General features: G+C 39.7%; 1 protein-coding gene across 2 annotated transcripts; it reads left to right on the top strand.

The window, feature by feature from the left end:
• Positions 1-257: 257 nt before the first annotated feature.
• hmg20a (high mobility group 20A) lies at positions 258-18,200 on the top strand. Of its 2 annotated transcripts, XM_014972316.2 has the most exons (9): positions 260-548; positions 4,015-4,082; positions 4,235-4,444; positions 6,305-6,437; positions 9,310-9,347; positions 13,492-13,567; positions 14,134-14,349; positions 17,470-17,602; positions 17,776-18,200. In XM_014972316.2, the coding sequence occupies exons 2-9, from the start codon at positions 4,017-4,019 to the stop codon at positions 17,777-17,779; spliced, it is 876 nt and encodes a 291-aa protein (XP_014827802.1). In that variant the 5' UTR covers positions 260-548; positions 4,015-4,016; the 3' UTR covers positions 17,780-18,200. The 2 variants fall into 2 exon arrangements, with proteins under 2 accessions (XP_014827803.1, XP_014827802.1); XM_014972317.2 differs by lacking the exon at positions 17,776-18,200 and having other exon boundaries at positions 258-548; positions 17,470-17,606.
• Positions 18,201-18,710: the final 510 nt, after the last annotated feature.

Genomic DNA, 18,710 nt, shown 5'->3' with positions numbered 1-18,710 from the left:
TTCACATAGAGACTTTTAAATATTGCTCCATGGCCGAGCTCAGGCTGTTTTGAAAAGAATGAGTTAATATTTCCGACGTCTCCATGTGTCAAACATTTATCATTTTCACAAAATCACAGTACACATTACAGTTTGCGGTTGTAACGTGGCAATATGTAAATAAACGCAATGAAAGGCAATGGACACCAGAGGGCAGCAGAGGAAGAAAGCTGGACGGAGGTCTTGGCAATACGTCCACGATGAAAAAGGAAACCCAAAGACCAGCCAAAGAACTAGAATATATAGAAATGTGTATCTGCCTTTAGCAAATTATACTGTTTATAAGACTCTCGTTGTTTTATGTTGCTTCACTAATATACATGTCTTATCTGTTGTAGTTTAAACTGAGGTAATAAAGTTGCTAAGTATTTCCTCTAACAGATAGGTTTAGCTGGATGCATTGGACATGAATGTATAGTTGTTCTATCTACTGGGTTTCTATGGCGTAGCTGTTGTATTGTTTTGGTTGGGAAATTTGCCTTCTACAGCAACGAATCACTTTCACTAAGGTCAGTCTTTAATGCATGGATATCACTGTATGTATGAAAATAATGTCATTCGGTATGATTAACAACGCTATTGGGAGAAAATAAAAGAGATAATTCCTCCTCTCGTGTGTTCGTTGCTAACTGAGCGCTAATGTTAGCTAGGTGCACAGTTAGCTGCCAGCTCAGCAGTTGGGTTTATTCTTAGTCTTGCTAATGTTAAATCAAAGTGAATGATTGGTACCTCGCGAAAGTCGTTGTCGGCATATATAATACTGCTAAATAAAAATGTATGCTTTCGTCATTAGAGCTGTTAAACGTGGTGATAGCTAGCTGTTAGAACATTAGCATTATGGACTACAGGTGATGCTAGCCACTAACTGCTGTTGGTTCTATAATTGAATTGTTTGTCCCACAGTCCCGGGTATTGTTAGTCGTGAGCATGCAAACTGGGGCTGGTAAAGGTGCCTCTGACCACATATTGCTAATATTGTATTACGTTAATGTTAGTGCTAGCTTTCAGAAGCGAACCCAAAGTTAAACATTTTAAATTATTCTCTCTGTACAGGTGAAACTTTTCTAAGATGTATGTCTAAAAATATATATATTTTTTAATGTTCACAATATGTATTTAGACAGATGGTGGTTTAATAAGATATTCACAGATATTTATTAGCAACATTTTTTTTTTTACTTAAACGTGTAAGCAATACTAAAGGAATCTAGAAATAAGGTTCCGGTTGATGTAACGTTAAGATAGTTGACCATCTATTTAAGTTAAGCTGACCATTTAAAACGAAGCAATACTTAAAAATGTATCTTAACCCCGTTCAGTTTTCTGCATATAAATTCATTCATTCATTCATTCATTCATTTATGTTTTTTATTTAAATGTGGAATACATCAATAATGTGTAATGCGTCTTTTTACATAGTAAAACCTGACGGTATGTAACAAACTACTCTGCATCGTCGTACTTAACCTCTCTCTCTAGTAATAGAGGTATTCTCTGCTACGTAATTTTATTTCTTTATTAAGCAATTTTTTTTAAAATTGAAAGCATTGCTATACCACTATGACACACAAATAATTATTATTTAATTATTAATTATACTATTAAGTGGGAGCCAAGCTGTTGTAACATAATTTAAGTTTTATTGACCTTGTGTGCTTTATTACTTTCTCATATGGGCATTTTACAATATGTGATAACTCATACTGTTTGAACAAGAGAAGTATTACAAGCATGCATGCGTATATAATGTTTTAAAATCAAATTTTAAATATTTTGCAGTGTCTTTTGGGGGGGGGTTGCGCTCAAATATTTGAAAGTAGGAAATGTTATATGAATGGATATTACTAATTTGATTATGTTCTATTTGTTTTGTATTAATAGACGACACATTTTCTCTTTATATTTAATAACAGCTTTAATATGACACTTAATATTTAGACATTCGGTAGCTGTCTTGAAATGGTCCTCAGTTTCTTTTTTCTTTAATAAAGGCTACATTAGTTTCTCTGCTCACACATATAATGATAATCATTTAACAGAATTGATCACTGATTTAAATGAATGTTTCTAAATGCATTAGTTGGTGATTTCTAAGCTTATTTTTTGTTACTGAAACCTCATTGATTACTGTAGAGACAACCCAAGGGGTTGGTCAGTCAATTTCTAAAATGACAGAGATATTTACTTTGAATCTTGAATCTTTTATTTGGGTAAATGGTGTGATGATAAATCCTGCTCTGCTCCATTCCTTAAATATCATCAAGCTTGTAATCTTTGAATGAATATATATAGGTTGAATCCCAGCAGAGGGCAGTGCTGCACATTTATTAAGTGACGTCTGGAGAGTTCATTCTTATTAGGGGTGCTCATGTTTTATGTGTTCCTATTTGGCTTTAATATGTTTCTGTACAGCTAAGCTCTGGTGTCTTTCAGCCCGATCTGTAAGAACTGCATGGGCGGTCCTAGACAGGGGCCAACAGGGGTCAGTCCCCCTGTAAATCTGGTACTGATTCCAGTTTTTGCCCAATTCTGAAGACATATTATTTAATTAATTGTTTTACAATATGCGGTGGTACAGAAACAACAGCTAATTCCTGCCTTCACGGTTTTACTTTACTGTGAATTCAAAAATTAAGGTGGTGCACTTTTAGCTTCAGCCGTATTGAGATTGGATCTCAGTTTTGATATATTAAATCATGAAATATTGGCCTTTTTTGTTTTCCATTCTTTTGTACTGAGCAACTGTCAAGACAAGTTTATTTGTAGCAAAGCAGTTCAAAGTACTTTATGCCATAAAAACATAATAAAGCTGCTCAGGGTTTCCCCCAGAAAAACTTGCTAAGCCCGGTGCTAGGGCAGTCATCCAGCCCACCGCCATGTTTTTGAGTTAAAAAATGTTTAAAGTTGATAGGAAACTTGAAAATATCACTTGGTAGTTATAGGTAATTGGAATACTGGAAAATTAATACCTAAACACCAACTATAAAGTCTTTTAAAAAAGGCAATAATTAAAAATAAATAAATAAATAAACAATGCTAAGCTTGGTAGGGGCACAAGTAAAGGCTGGTAGCCCACCAGGTTTATAATACACCGTGGGAAACCCTGCAGCTACCATTTATGAAACAAGCAATAAACATTATGTTTTATCAAATGGAGCATAACAACTGAATCTCCATCTTTGGTTCTGCTTCTGGGAATGCAAAGTAGACCAGAACCAGAAGACCTGAGTGATGTGGAAGGTTGATCCAACAATATAACTACCGGTATTTAAAAAAAATGCTGATCCTAACTTAGCCACTCTGGTCAAAATAGTCTAGAACCGCCATTGATGAGCTAAAAACAGAAATGCTTAAAAAGTCTCACTGAGGAATTGAACCAGTTTTGGTTAGTTCAGCTTGTCAGTTCACACTATTTATGTCTAAATGTCACAATGACGTTTTCCACCTGGTTACACACACATAAATTCTAATTCTGGTCGCCGTACGAATGAAAAGTTAGCATGTTAACGTTTCAGGCGGTACAATCCCTCCGCCCCGTTGAAATACAACTTCTCCAGCATTTTCAGCGAACACCGTTTTCTTTCCCCGTCACTTTCTCGTTAATGATTGATAGCGGCAAGACATTTCTATTAGAGGAAACATGGCCAGCCAGGAGGAGAGCTTGGAGCCCAGGCTGGGAGGAGTTTGGATGGAAAGTAGATCCAGCTGCAAAAAGGAGCAGTCTATTTCCTGGCATTGCTGTTCACTGCTTCCAATGTGTTTGAGGAAAAAGAAAAAAAAAGAAAAAAGCTCGACCCACTTTTAGCTGGCAGAGGGTGTCCCATCTGGCTGCTTCTGATAAAACCCTACCTTAGTTAATCACTGACCTTTTGGGATCTTATGTAAATGCATATTAAATTTACCGATATTAAGTTTCAGATTTCCTGTTTTTTTTTGTTTGTTTGTTTGTTTTTTCTCCCTTGTGTTCATTGAAAGTGATGGATGAGCAGACGGGCTCTCCTGCAGGCAACACTGACAACAACAGCCAGAGAAATGGAGATGAGGTAAGAGGCTAACAAATATCAAATGACACATTTTTCACTTTTTTTCTTTTTTTCCTCTCTTTCAACTTTTTCTACGGAGGGCAGGAAACTCCCACGAAACTGCTACCTGCCGCCTTCCCCCTGTTGTATCTCAACTTGTGCTGTTCCTGCAGAAACCTCGACGTGGCAGCTGGACCAAAGGGAGGAAGAGGAAGAAGCCAATGAAGGACAGCAACGCGCCCAAAGCTCCCCTGACGGGCTACGTTCGCTTCATGAACGACAGGCGGGAGCAGCTGCGGGCGGAGCGTCCGGACGTGCCCTTCCCAGAGATCACCAGGATGCTGGGCAATGAGTGGAGCAAGCTGCCCCCGGAGGAGAAGCAGGTCAGGATGAGAAGTTTCCAGACGGCGCTCGGCTCTTGGGCGCGCAACCGTGAAGAGAAATGTCTGGAAGGCGCTGTTTGTGTTGGCTTCCCGTCGCTGCAGCGGCAGCAGCGCTCAAAACAGGACGGCATCAGAATTAACCAGCAGGCACAAAAGATCGTGGAAAACTCTTGTTCTAAGCCAAACCACTAAATGTTAAATTTGTGTCTAAAACTTGTCGCTCTTTAGACCCTAAAACATCGACCTTTTTTTTCTTTATGGAATACCTGCACAGAATGTGTACAGGACAGTGACAGTAACCCTAACTGATGATAGCCCTTTATCTTTTCAAGTCAAGTTTATTTATGAAGCGAGTTTCATCAACAGTGGAGTTAAAAGTGCTTCACACAACAAAAACATAACACAGTAACCAAATATGAAACAAGCAATAAACATTGTTTTGTCAAATCTCATCATCAAAATCATCAAGTAAACACACATCGAACATGTTGATCAATGTTCCACTGGCTGCTTGTCCAAAGCAACTCTAAAAGCAGTCTTTGCAGTTTTCTGGAAGTTTGTTCCAGATTTGTGGTGCATAGAAACTGAATCCTGCTTCTCCTCATTTGGTTCTGGTTCTGGGGATGCAGAGCAGAACCAGAAGATCTGAGTGGTCTAGATGGTTGGTACAGCAATAACAGATCTTTAATGTATTGTGGTGCTAAACTGTTCAGTGATTTATAAACTTACAGTATTTTAAAGTCTATTCTCTGAGCAACAGTGTAGGGACTTTAAAACTGGTGTTGTCTGTCTTCCTGGTTTTAGTGAGAACGAGAGCAGCAGCCTTGTGGATCGGAACTGATTAATATTTTTAGGCAAACCTGTGAAGACACTGCTGCAGTAGTCAACGTGACTAAAGATAAACGCATGGATGAGTTTCTCTAGATCGCGCTGAGACATTAGTCCTCTAATCCTGGAGATGTTCTTCGGGTGATAGAAGGCCGACTTTGTGACCGTCTTAATGTGGCTCTGAAGGTTCAGGTCAGAGTCCATCACTACTCCCAGGTTTCGGGCTGATCGCTGGTTTTCAGTTGTAATAACTGAAGCTGTGCATTGACTCTAGATCTATAACTCTATATCGTTCCTCTTTAGGTTGAAAGATAATAACTTCGGTTTTGTTTCTGTTCAGCTGGAGAAAGTTTTGGCACATCCACACATTTATCTGTTCTAAGCATCTGTTCAGTGGTTGGATGGGTTCAGAGTCACCTGGTGACATCGTGATGTAGAGCTGTGTATCATCCGTGTAGTTATGGTAACTAATCCTATTTCCTGTTATAACCTGAGCCAGTGGGAGCATATAAATATTGAATAAGAGGGGTCCTAGGATTGAACCTTGGGGTACCCCACATGTCATGTGACTTCTAATAAGAAATTGACTACTGAAACTAGGAAGTCCCTGTTCTTTATGTAAGAGTCGAACCAGTTGAGTACTGAGCTGGAGAGTCCGACCCAACTCGATTCAGTAAAATGTCCAACAGAACCAGCACTGTGGTTCTCCCACAGTCTGTTTTTTTATGGATGTCATTGATCACTTTGACAAGGGCAAAGTGATCAATAGTTAAATAGTTTTGTTGTTAAGAAACTATTTAACTATTGAAACATCTTTTTCAATAATCTTGCTGATGAATGGAAGGTCGGAGGTCGGCCTTTAATTCTGCCAATCTCCAACCTATTTTGGTTTGGTGACTTTTTGTCAGAAAAATCTCTGACAATTTATTTTCTTCCCTTCTTTTAATTAATCTATTTTCTACTAATAAAGAAAACTAGTATTTTTGAAACAGATGCATGGACTTTTGAACGTGTGCCGCCTTCCCTCCGCAGCGATATTTGGACGAAGCGGAGCGAGATAAGGAGCGCTACATGCGAGAGCTGGAGAAGTACCAGAAGACCGAGGCCTACAAGCATTTCACCAGGAAGGTCCAGGAGAAGCAGAAGGGCAAGAGGCACCGGGGAGGTGAGACACGGTCAGGCGGCCAGCCGCCTTTCCCTTTTTTTGGGAGGCGGGGAGGAAGAAGGAACTTCGTGTTAGAAAAGTGTTTTAGTGAGACGCTTCCTGTGTCTGAAGATGTTTGGATAAACCAGTCATTGTTGACTGAGGAGTCCTTTCCAGACAGGATGACTCACAGGAAGTTGAATGTGTAATGAGGGTAAGTGGAGGAGGAAGCAGTCAGGAATGGGTGGTTTCTCTTTTTTGCATGACCTTTCCGATTCCTTTCACCGAAACATCCAATCACCAAGCGATCAGCTGGAGCTTTGGGTTGCATTAAGTTCAGTCTGTATGGGCAACCTTTGCAGACGCCTGTGTGGTTGAAAGAAAGTCAGGGAAATTTTAAAAGAGTTCTCCTTTTTTTAATTAAAATAAGTATTCAACACATCACAATTTCTCATAGTAAACATATTTCTGAAGGTGCTAGAGACATGAAATGTTGAGCAGGTGTTTGTAACAACCCAACACTGGAAAAACAAAAATCTTACCAAAAATATTTTTCTTCTAGTTTCCGATGCAAATATTTTAGTACACTTGAAATAAGGCAAAAGTAACTTTCTGGCAAGATAAATAATTGTGTTTTATGAAATGAAATGACATCAGACTTGCATATAGCACGGTTTCAACCCTCCAATGATTCTCAGAGATGCTTCACATGAAATCAGTAAGTAATTTTTTTTTTTTTAATTTTTAAAAACAATAATTTTAAGTTAATATAGTTTTAAGTCGATAATTATTGAATATAGATACAAAAAGTCCTATTTCCACTGGCAGATTTTTTTACTTAGAACAGGAAAAATGTCCTATAATATGTAATAAAAAAAAAAAAAAATCCCCTCTCACCCTCCGTGGGTGGTCTCTTTCATCCTCTGAGCTCGGGTCCTCTACCAGAGGCCTGGGAGCTTGAGGGTTCTGCGCAGTATCTTGGCTGTGCCTAGAACTGCACATTTCTGGACTGAGATGTCTGATGTTGTTCCTGGGATCTGTTTGAGCCACTGCTCCAGTTTGGGGGTGACTGCCCCGAGGGCCCCTATGACCACAGGCACCACTGTGGTCTTCACCTTCCAGGCCTTCTCCAGTTCCTCTCTGAGGCCCTGGTATTTCTCCAGTTTCTCATGCTCCTTTTTCCTGATGTTGTGGTCACTTGGTATTGCTACATCCACCACAACGGCTTTCCTCTGTTCTTTATCCACCACCACAATGTCCGGTTGGTTCGCCATTACCATCTTGTCTGTCTGGATCTGGAAGTCCCACAGGATCTTAGCTCGGTCATTCTCCACCACCTTTGGGGGTGTTCCCCACTTTGACCTCGGGGCTTCCAGTCCATATTCTGCACAGATGTTCCTGTACACTATGCCCGCCACTTGGTTATGTCGTTCCATGTATGCTTTCCCTGCCAGCATCTTGCACCCTGCTGTTATGTGCTGGACTGTCTCAGAGGCCTCCTTGCACAACCTACACCTTGGGTCTTGTCTGGTGTGGTAGATCTGGGCCTCTATTGCTCTGGTGTTTAGTGCCTGTTCCTGGGCGGCCAGGATGAGGGCCTCTGTGCTGTCCTTGAGTCCAGCTTTCTCCAGCCATTGGTAGGATTTCCTGATATCAGCCACTTCAGTTATTTGTCGGTGGTACATCCCATGTAGGGGCTTGTCTTCCCATGATGGTTCCTCCAGCACCTCGTCCTCTGTTCCCCATTGCCTGAGACATTTGCTGAGCACATCGTCCATTGAGGCTTTGTCCTTGATGTATTTATGGATCTTGGATGTTTCATCCTGGACAGTGGCTGTCACACTCACTAGTCCTCTGCCTCCTTCCTTACGGCTTGTGTACAGTCTCAGGGTGCTGGATATAATATATATATATATATATATATATATATATATATATATATATATATATATACTGCTCAAAAAAATAAAGGGAACATTTCACTTTAATTTTGTGTGTGGCTCCAAATCCAGGCCTCCATTGGTTAATAAATTTGATTTCCATTGATGATTTTTGTGTGATTTTGTTGTCAGCACATTCAACTTTGTACAGAACAAAGTATTCAATGAGAATATTTCATTCATTCAGATCTAGGATGTGTTATTTGAGTGTTCCCTTTATTTTTTTGAGCAGTATATATATATATATATATATATATATATATATATATATATATATATATATATATATATATATATATATATTCGATAATTATACTTTATCTTGCTGAAAAGTTACTTTTAACTTAGTCGAGTGTACAAAGATTGTTGTGCTAGAAACTTTGTGAAGATTTTGTGTTTTTGCAGTGAACTAATCCATCCACAGAAAGAAACCAAAACAAGTGAGTTCAGAAATGAAGTTGTGTGTAATAATGTGAAAAGAAATAGGAGATAAAGTATTGAAAGAAATACCATTAGAACTGTATTTACTATATAAATATATTTCACCCACTGTAAATCAAATCAGAACTACAAATGCTAGAAGTGTATTTTGTCCTGTCAGTGAGGAAGTAAAGGTAGCAGTTCAGACAGCTAAACATAAGATTCAATTACCTTCTTTTTGCCATTTTTGGCCATATTTTGCATCTGTTTATCTTGAAATGTTACATCCCCCGCAAAAAAAAAAAGTTGAGGAAAAACAGCTCTGCTTGGTGAAAAAAAAATCCCCTTTCCACTGAGCTTGAAGGATTGCCTCGTTTGAGCTGATTGATATAAAGTGTTGACATTTTTATTGACCTCTCTGTTTTTGTTCATTTCCCTGAGTTCGTAACGAGCCGACGACAGGCCCGCAATCCCAGAAAATCTGACTCATCCGTGATGATGTCCCCTTCATTTACTCTTTCCTTCCTCTCCAGATGTTGGGCACCAAGTCGCCAGCGAGGCTCTTCATGAGGTCAGTAAGTCTTTCCTGCCTGGTGGTAACGCTCAAAATTGCCCTTCATAAGTGCTAACTATCATATTTCATTAGGGGAAGAAACCCTCTTCTAGTTCACTTAAGAGTTTTATGTGTTACACAACCCTATTAAGTCATGGGGTGAAAAGCCCTTACCTAAGGGGTTTGTGACTTGGGCCACAAAATGAGCTGGACGTTTTATGAAATGATCACAAAAACATTAACAACAAAAAAAAGATGAGTATTTAAATCATTTTTACAACATTCTGCTTCCTCAATAACTTCAGGGATGTGGAAAATCCAGCTGAAGAGAGTGGATTTCTTTTTCTTTATGCTTTCCTCAAGGAGCAGCAGGCGGTTATGAAAGAGAACCCAAACCAAATGGATTGATGAAACCATTTCACTCACCAAGATCTCTCTGGCCAGGACATTTCATACTTCATCAGAACTGAAGTGCAGAACTCCTGGGAAATCTTGGTGCTGTCAGTTCCTCCCACAGGAAAGAGGTTCTGCCCATAGTAAATGTGCAAAGAACAAGCTGCAATAATTCCCAGAGCACAACGATGGAACGGTGACTGGGTTGGTCACTGTAGTTTCTGTGCTGTGATCCGCAAAACTGAGGCTGTGATTTTTCCACAACTCGAGAGTCTTTCTGTGAATTCAGTCAGCGCTCAAGTAGCTGTAACTCCTCAGAAACAAATGTCCAAAGCTGGAAATATCCAGGAGTTTCACGATGAATTCACATTGATTAAAGTGTTTAGTTCACTTTAATCAAACTCTAGTTCATTTGCCCAAAAAGTCTGGTTCCTTTGTGAATGTGCAATCAAACTCTGCAAGCAAACTCCGGTCCACCTTAAATCCTAGGTGTCCGTTCAGTTGAAGTGAACTCTGGTGCAGTTTGCATTTCAATGCAAGCAGACGGGTGAGTGGGCCCAATGCAGGAAGTGGATTATGCTGCCGGGCATTCTGGGTAAATCCAACCAAAGCAAACATGCAAGTCTGGTGCTAATGTGAGAAGTGGCTTTTGGTCTTTTACCAAAGACAAAAGAGAAATCTTGCAACCACCACTCTATTTTTGTTCACATTTTATCGTCTTAGGAGGTTTTCTTCTTGTTTCCTTCAGTAGTTCTTGGTTCAGCGCCACCTCAGGCGAGGAGGTGAACATGTTTTTCAAAGGGTTTGGTTCTTTTGATGCAATGTGGTGTGAAAGCAAACCACAGTAGCCCAAAATGTAGAAAAAAAAAAAGTTGCAAATTTTGTCCCCAGTTGAACCGAGTCTACCGGACTATCAGGTGTGAAAACACCCTCAATCAGAGGAAGCAAGCTGGGCACTTTCATTGCCAAGATTTTCTATAGAGGTGAGATGTATGCCTACTGCAGTCAGCGGTTTTAAAAAATACAGTGAGCTATCTTTGTTGTTGGCCAGAGTATTGGGAATATACTAGGTGAGCATCATATTGGAGCAGAGAAAAATGTACCACAGAAACAAATGCAGGGACAAAATAGCAGTAATTAAAAATCAGACTGGAGCTAAGACTGAGGATCACTGCTGTCAGTTCAGGTCACAGTGATGAAGATCATGTGGTGCTGATGAAATCTAGAGCGACTTTTGAGTTAGTTAGGAAATAAATGATTGGGATAATTAAGGAAGGACTGCTTTTTTTTTATCTTACTTATTTGAAACAGACTTAAAAGATTGACTGAGCATATCTAACGTGTTCTGATGTGGTTTCATTATATGATATTTTGCTACATAATTGTTCAAATATATATATATATATATATATATATATATATATATATATATATATATATATATATATATATATATATATAACTTTTTTATGCACTCGAAAATTGGCCACATTGTAGGAAAGAAATGATAAACATGCAGACGGAGCTGAAAAATAATTGAAAGTTATTAAATGTGCTTTACGTTCAATGGAAAATCTTGGCACTATTGACCGAAGTTGATGTTATGACTCAGATTTTTTTTTTTTATGCATGATTGTGTGTGGAACGATAAGATCTAGTCATGCTGGAGAGGGAGGGTTTTCTGGTTTGTTCTGAAAGCTGGTAAGTCATGGGGGGAACTTCTGCTATTACATTTTAGCATGGCTCTTTCTAAATAAATAATTCCATTGTGAAACATGTCATGTGGCGTTGATGAGAGATAGATACGCATTAACTGTGGGTCTGGCTGTTTTATTTTGAAAATGCGTCCAGCAGCAGGCCTGCCTTGTGTTTGTCAGCTTGCAAACAAACACAAGGCAAGTTGTAGATTGTAGATATGCAATCCTGACTGAATTTACTAGTACCTCCTGATAAAGATGCGTGAAGAGCCTGAAAATGATTTCATGTAATTATAGAAAAATTCAATTTGTTTGATGCGAGTGAATTTATTCAGGGAGGAGAAATGTCATCAGCAGGGCCAGATTTACTTGGATGGAAACCATTTTGGTGCCGTATTCACTAAAGAATTACATTTTTTTTGCTAATTCAAATTATAGCGCATTATAAAACATTTATTTATTTAACCTTTGTTTCACCAGGAAAAATCCACTGAGATTAAAAATCTCTTTTGCAAGAGAACCCTGGCCAGGACTGGCAGCGGCCCACAAAACATTCACAACAAATTGAGTATTGTTTATAGCTGAAAAAATCCCAAAAGTATTACTACAGTTCACCTTACATGGATCTATGACTCTTATATAAAGTACATTTTTAGCAAAACACACATTCATAAATAAATGTGTAAGGTGTCCTCCCCTAAAACATCTGGCGCCCTGGGCTACTGGCCCTGATAGCCCTTGCCAGGTTGCCAGATGTTTTAGGGGAGGACACCTTACACATTTATTTATTTTTTATGATCAGAAGTTAAATTGGACTTTCTAGTCTTCATACTTATATTTAAGGTTTCATTGGTCAATTCCCCCCAATGAAATCAGATGAAACTCCTAATATATTAATAGAGATTATTGTTTAAAAACCCCTCATACTTCTAAACCTTCCAAAAGAGCAAAAACTTCCACAAAGTTTGGTTTGTAGATTTTATTGATGTGCGAAATTGTAACAAGAAAACAGATTCAGACTTCTGCCAAAAAAAGGGGAAATGGGCCGTCTCTTTTTTCATGGCTTTCTTGGTCCTCAGAACTAAATCCTTTAGAAAACTTGCAGGGTGAGCTGAAGAGAAGAGGGAATAAGAGCGTATACCCGAGACTCTGGATCATCTCCAGAGACGTTCACTCAGTTGAACTTAAGAAGCCCGTACCGCCTCTAGCTGCAGGTTCCAAAACAAGAGAGAGTTCCTCCAAAGGAAGATCGCAGACTGCTACATCAGTGACCCTGCATTTAACACAAGGCGAGAAAATACCATGGTTTATTTAATTTTATTTGGGGGGAAAAAACATATACCAAAGACGCAAAATGCTACTTTAAGTGTATAGAAATGAACTGTTAGTTTAACTGATCAACTCCAAGGCTGTATAATCCGTGTTCCCCCCTGGGAGCGCCGTTGGCCCTTCCTCTGGCACCAAACGTTTAGTGCTCATTGTTGCACGACTGAAGCCGGGGGTTAATCCTCCTTAGACCTGTGTTTATGATCCAAACGCTTAGCTTCCACTTACCGTGCAATTCATTTTTATTAACTTCAGCGTGTAATTAAGAGACTTTTTTTTCCCTCTTTCCTCTGTAGCTACTTTCAGAACCTCGCGGAGGGTTGTGGCCAAGGTGACTTAACCGGGATGAGCGTTGCCGTGGGAATAGTGTCGCTTCCCCCCACCCCGCTCCTTCCAGATTAGCACCAGCAGGGGGATTCAGCATGAATGTCATTATGTTGGGGGGGGGAATGAAGAAGGATGGCGCGTTGTTACAAAAGGAGGGAGTGAAAGCTCTATTGTATCGCGTTCTTCTGTTTCAGCGCCTGTTTTTAGAGCAGATTTATTGCACAGCCTTTCCTATCTCGGATGCAGAAATGATGAAATTACTTCCATCCCCGCATTTCATAAAAACTGTATCGCAGTGTACGTCTTGTGGCCAGATAGAAAATCAATTACCAGCCCACCCAGAGCCCAGTAAGATAAATGACTGTGTCTGGCAGTTCGGCTAATCTTCCTCCCTCTCTAATGTCTTTGGCTGTAAACAGAAAGACGCGGAGGGAAAGGACAGGACCGTGTTTGACATCCCAATCTTCACGGAAGAGTTTCTCAACCACAGCAAAGGTAAAAATAAAGGAGTCAGGAGGACGGCTTAAGTGTCTGAGCGAACCCTTAGAGCAGGAGTGTCAAACTCCATTTTTATGTTGGGCCATATCAAAAATCTGAATGCTCTTAAAGGGCTGTGTTGATGAAACCAATTAAACTGTTAAAATATCAGTAAACAGCTGTTCACCCAAGACTGTTCTAGTGCTTTTTTTGCAATCAAAATTACAGATTTTGTGAGTAAATTTTTGTAAGGAATTTTACTACTTGCCATATCAATTGCAAACTATAACTTGACATCGAGTAAGGCTGAAGCAGCAGTCACTTCAACTCAGTGTTTTTGACCTATTTGAATAAAATTTGCAGTAAAAGCAGAAAAAAAGTTAGAGATTTGTTGATTTTGTGTGAATTTTTCAGATTTGTGAAAAACTGGAAGGACTTAGTTGGAGTATAGAGGGTCACATAAAAAGCTACAGCGGGCCAAATCTGGCCCCCGGGCCTTGAGTTTGACACATGTAAACCAAGAGTTGACTCCCAAGAGCATGTGTGTGTGTGACTGTGGATTTTTTTCCGCCCCACACCGTTAGCGCGAGAGGCCGAGATGCGGCAGCTGCGCAAGACCAACATGGAGTACGAGGAGCGCAACGCGGCCCTGCAGAAGCACGTGGAGAGCATGCGCGGGGCAGTGGAGCGGCTGGAGGGCGACGTGATGCAGGAGAGGGAGCGCAACGGGCTCCTGCACCAGCACCTGGAAACCCTGCGCCAGGCGCTCACCTCCAGCTTCTCAACGGTGCCTCTGCCAGGTGAGAGAGACAGCGCCCTGAAAAGTGTCGACGAGTCTTTGACCTTTTTGCATTTTGCCATGTTGCACAGGGTGTCGGCACATCCTTAAAAAGACATTTTAAGATTAAGGACTTAAAATCTCTTAATTTCAGTTTTAAAAAGTGTGTTGGCCATAAATACGTCATTCACAGGTCTTAAATTTTATCATGGCAGGTGTATTTAATCTTTTATATTTCATGTGGTTTTTATTCTCGCAGGACGTTCTGTCAGGCAACAGTTTGACTCACACACAGACAGGTCACTGTTACTAGCTGCTAACATACTATCGCTAGCTAGTTAGCTAGCTTTTTCCTAATATTTTTTCCAGCATACAGTGCGCACCGGGACTACTTCTTATTGTGTTGTAGCAAGTGTAACAAGTGCAAGATGGTGTGTGGCAGAAAAGTAGCACTGCGCAATTTGCCAAACAAAACATTTTGGAAATTAAACATGATTGCTGTTTAGTTGGATGGTCAACTATGGTCAATGTTGATCGCAAGATGGATGGAGGTAAATAATCCAGTGAGAAAACAAGTTAGAAGCTTCAAAGCACTTAAGACCGTTGCAGAGTTTCACCAACAACAACCCTAAACATTCAGCCAGAGCTACACATGTTCACGTGCTGCAGCCGTCCAATCAAAATCCAGTCTTGAATCTGCCATATCTGCCACATATACATGGAGTTTGCTGCATCTCATGTACCAAACTCGTTTTTTTAAACAGTTGTAAACATATTAGTCATGTTGCATACTCAGGCAAAATCTGCAGTGAGTTGTCCTTTGTAACTTTATTTCACATTGATATCATTTCCCACGCATTTTAGCTCTCCTGACAGCAGCCCTGCAGACTCGGCAAACACCAGGAATAGACATAATAGGCCCATAAATTATTGCATCAGAGCTCCATAATGAAAGATGATTACAAAACTTCAGGTAGTGCCTCCGGGGCGTTTTTTCTTTTTGCACTTCCTGTTGAAGAGCTTGTAAATTAAACTGGGTAGAACGAAGCCTTGTGTGCTTCTTAGTTTACAAAGAGCAGGTTTGGATTTATTTTCCCCACTTTGATTCTGTTTATTTTTTTTAGTTGTTGGACTTAAATCAAATTAAATTACAGCTGTTTATGTTTCCAGGGTTACGACTTAGCCACGGGTTCTCCGCATGTCTTAAACTTTATTGGGAATTCTTCCTATAACAGTAAGGCACGCTTTTGCTTTCATAAGAAGATTTTATTGGCGGCGGTTCTGTAAATACGGAAGAGGATAAGGGCCACTGAAAGGAGAATTGCCTCTTTTTTTCCCTCAGAGTTCTTAGAGTATCTTTGGTGTTTTTTGTTTTTCCTCAGTGGCTTTAATCCTCCTCCATTCACAAATCACGCAAGTATCTTTTTAGTACGTTTTACTTTAAACGCAGAATGGAAACATTGAGTGCTTTCATGTATTAAAAGCACAATTTAAAGTAATTACAAAGTAAGCATAGAAGCTTTAAAGAGCTAAAACTGCAGGAATAAAGTGCACAAAACGTCAAACAGAAACTTCACTGATAGTTTAGCCTTCAACAAAAGACAGAAGGCTGGAGAATCTTCTACAGTGAATTGAAACTGGATTGGAATAAGGCTGAAAAGTGAAGCCTCTTTCCTCCATTTCTCGACTCGAGAAATTCCAGTGAAGCGTGAGTGAGCCCGCGCTCTGAGGACGATCTCTTCTTGTGAGGTTATGGGGAACAATAACATCATTTAGCTCATTAAGGGCTTTCTATGGGATGAAGAGGATTTTATATTCTCCGCATGTTTGTGCCTGACTGCAACTTAGCTGCAGCGTTTAGGATCAGCGAAACAATTTTAAGCAAATTGTCTTGAGACCCCCGTACAAAAATGCCATCGCAGTCACGCAGCCTGGAAGTAATAAACGCCTGGGATGGGTTGCAGCTTCACTTGGGACGGGATGCCTGTGAATGTGGCGCATTGAAGGAGAGAATGGGAGAGTTAAAATGACGAATCCGCATGGGCAGTAGTAAAGTGATTACAGGTTATTGTCTTGTTTGAGACACAGAGTCTTGCTGAACTTTTTCACATTTTGTCATAGTTGATTATTTGTTGTGTTTTTTTTTTCCTGGCAGACCAACACAAAATATGAAGTGGAATGAAAATTAAATGGGTTTTTTTAAGTTGGCCTGTCTGTTGTGTTCCCTCCACTGCAAAAACACAAGATCTTAAATATTTTTTGTCTAGTTTCTAGTTCAAATATTTTAGTACACTTGAAATAAGACAAAACTAGTAAGTTGTCACCAAGATATTGGAGCTTGTTTTAAGTCAATAACTCCTTGATATTGATGAAAAAGTAAGAGAAATAATCTGTCATTAGAACAATAACATGGATAAAATGTCCTGTTCCTCTAGGCAGATTATTTCAGGTTATTATACATCATGGCGTTTTGTCAAATGTGGAGTTTAAGACGTAGTAAACACAGTGATCATGGCAGAGAGAGACGACTATTATGAGTTTGGAGTGGGAGGAAATAATGATTGATGTGCCGCAACATCTCATTTTGTTTTCCATGTTGTTGCAAGCCAAAAAAAAAAAAAACCCAGAAGGTGTCTTTGGGACGTTAGCCCGCTACGTTGGACGTTGGGAGTTTAGTGTTTTGGTCTAAAAGTATGTCGTTCCTCGGACAATCGGTCCCCAGAACTATCAATCCTGCTGTTTTCCAGATAAACTCAAAAATTCTCACCAATCGCCCCAGTAGTTTCGCATGGGGACGGGGGCGAAAAGTCGCAAGAAGGGGCTCAGAAAAAAATGACTCCATTTTCGTCACACATCTGCGACAAATGGAATCGATTTCCACTCGTCGATGAGCCCTTTAGGTTGGGTGAAAACTAACGTACGTTTTTCAGATTTTCATTTGTAAAAAAAAAAAGAAAATGTCAAAAAGCCACGAATCATTTTCCTCCCACTGTGAGACGAACCTTTACGTAACCTCGTTTTGTCGTAGAGAATCTCAATAAAGCATGCAAAAGCATCGGAGCAGATGTGAAGACGTTCAATAGGTACGAAAACGCTCGTGATGCCAATCTGAACACTGAGGACGCGTGCTTCCTGTCTATAGGCAGTGGAGAAACCCCGACCTTTGACACCATCGACTCTTACATGAAGAAACTCCACACCGTAATCATCAGCAGCCCCCAGGAGCACGAGAGTCTCATCAACACAGTGAGAGACGTAGTCAGCCGCCTGGACAGGTAGGAACGTCTTTCACTACGTCTACTTTAGGGATGTATTTTTTTGTATTTCTCTCTACCTGATTGACAAAACAACTGAACCCGGAGGTTTGTTCATCTGGTGTCTAGGTGAATCAGTGGCGCTCACTCTGAACTCCAAACGCTTTTTTTTCTTTTCCTGATGTTCGGAGCAGATAATCGGATGGAGTTCAGCTGATCTGATGGACCGGGATTCGTCTTCAAGACGTTTCAACAACTTGTCGTCTCCCAGCCGAATTACAAAATGTCCAGACTCTGCTGTGATCATATTGGTGAATGTGCGGTAGCTTCTCATATTAATTTATTTTGTCCCCAACAGTTTACACCCGATCGGTAGGGCGGTAGTAATCTTTTTGAACCGGACATTTTCTGTTGTTTCCATCCTGTCCATTCACGTCTGCCTCCTCACCAGACCCATCACTATCATACATGATGTATTTGCATTAAGCCGTTGCCGAGAAATATCCCTGACATGTCTGTTACTCTCGTATAATTAGTCGAAGAAGAAAAAAACTTGTGCCATTATTTGTTTTTCCAATTGTGAAAAGTGTTTGTATTTTCAATAAAAATGTTTTCATCATTCAATTTTCCGTTTTGTGACAACCTCAGAACTACAAAAGTAAATATTTAAACGTTTATGTATTTGCTTTTGTAAAAAAAAAAAAAAAAAAAAAAAAAAATCAAAAAATTAACACAAATACAGGAAATAGTCAAAACGTTTTCCCCTAAAATGATAAAAATGTATTTATATGTATTCTCTAGCTAGAGAATTCTGGATCAAAAGTTTATTTTAGGTACAAAAAGTCTGAAATTCGCCCATATTTTCTAGTGTAATGTATATTCTGATTAGTTATACATTGTTTGTCTTCATTTGCTTGTTCTGTATTTTTTGTTTTATATTTTCTGGCTGCATTCTTTGTTTTTCTTCTTGCGATTCGTAGTTCTGGAGCAGGACGTTCCTGTTATTATGCTGGACTTCAAACTCCATGGTGCAGGAATTATACTTTAATTTAAACCTGATAAACACCACTAATACTTCAACTTCGAATTTGTCTCAAAGTTTTAGTTTTCCAAACCAAATTGTACAAAT

Source organism: Poecilia mexicana, unplaced genomic scaffold (assembly GCF_051168715.1).
Source record: "Poecilia mexicana isolate PSO_F unplaced genomic scaffold, ASM5116871v1 scaffold_6, whole genome shotgun sequence".
Classification (NCBI taxonomy): domain Eukaryota; kingdom Metazoa; phylum Chordata; class Actinopteri; order Cyprinodontiformes; family Poeciliidae; genus Poecilia; species Poecilia mexicana.
This window is presented reverse-complemented; position numbering and strand designations above follow the sequence as displayed.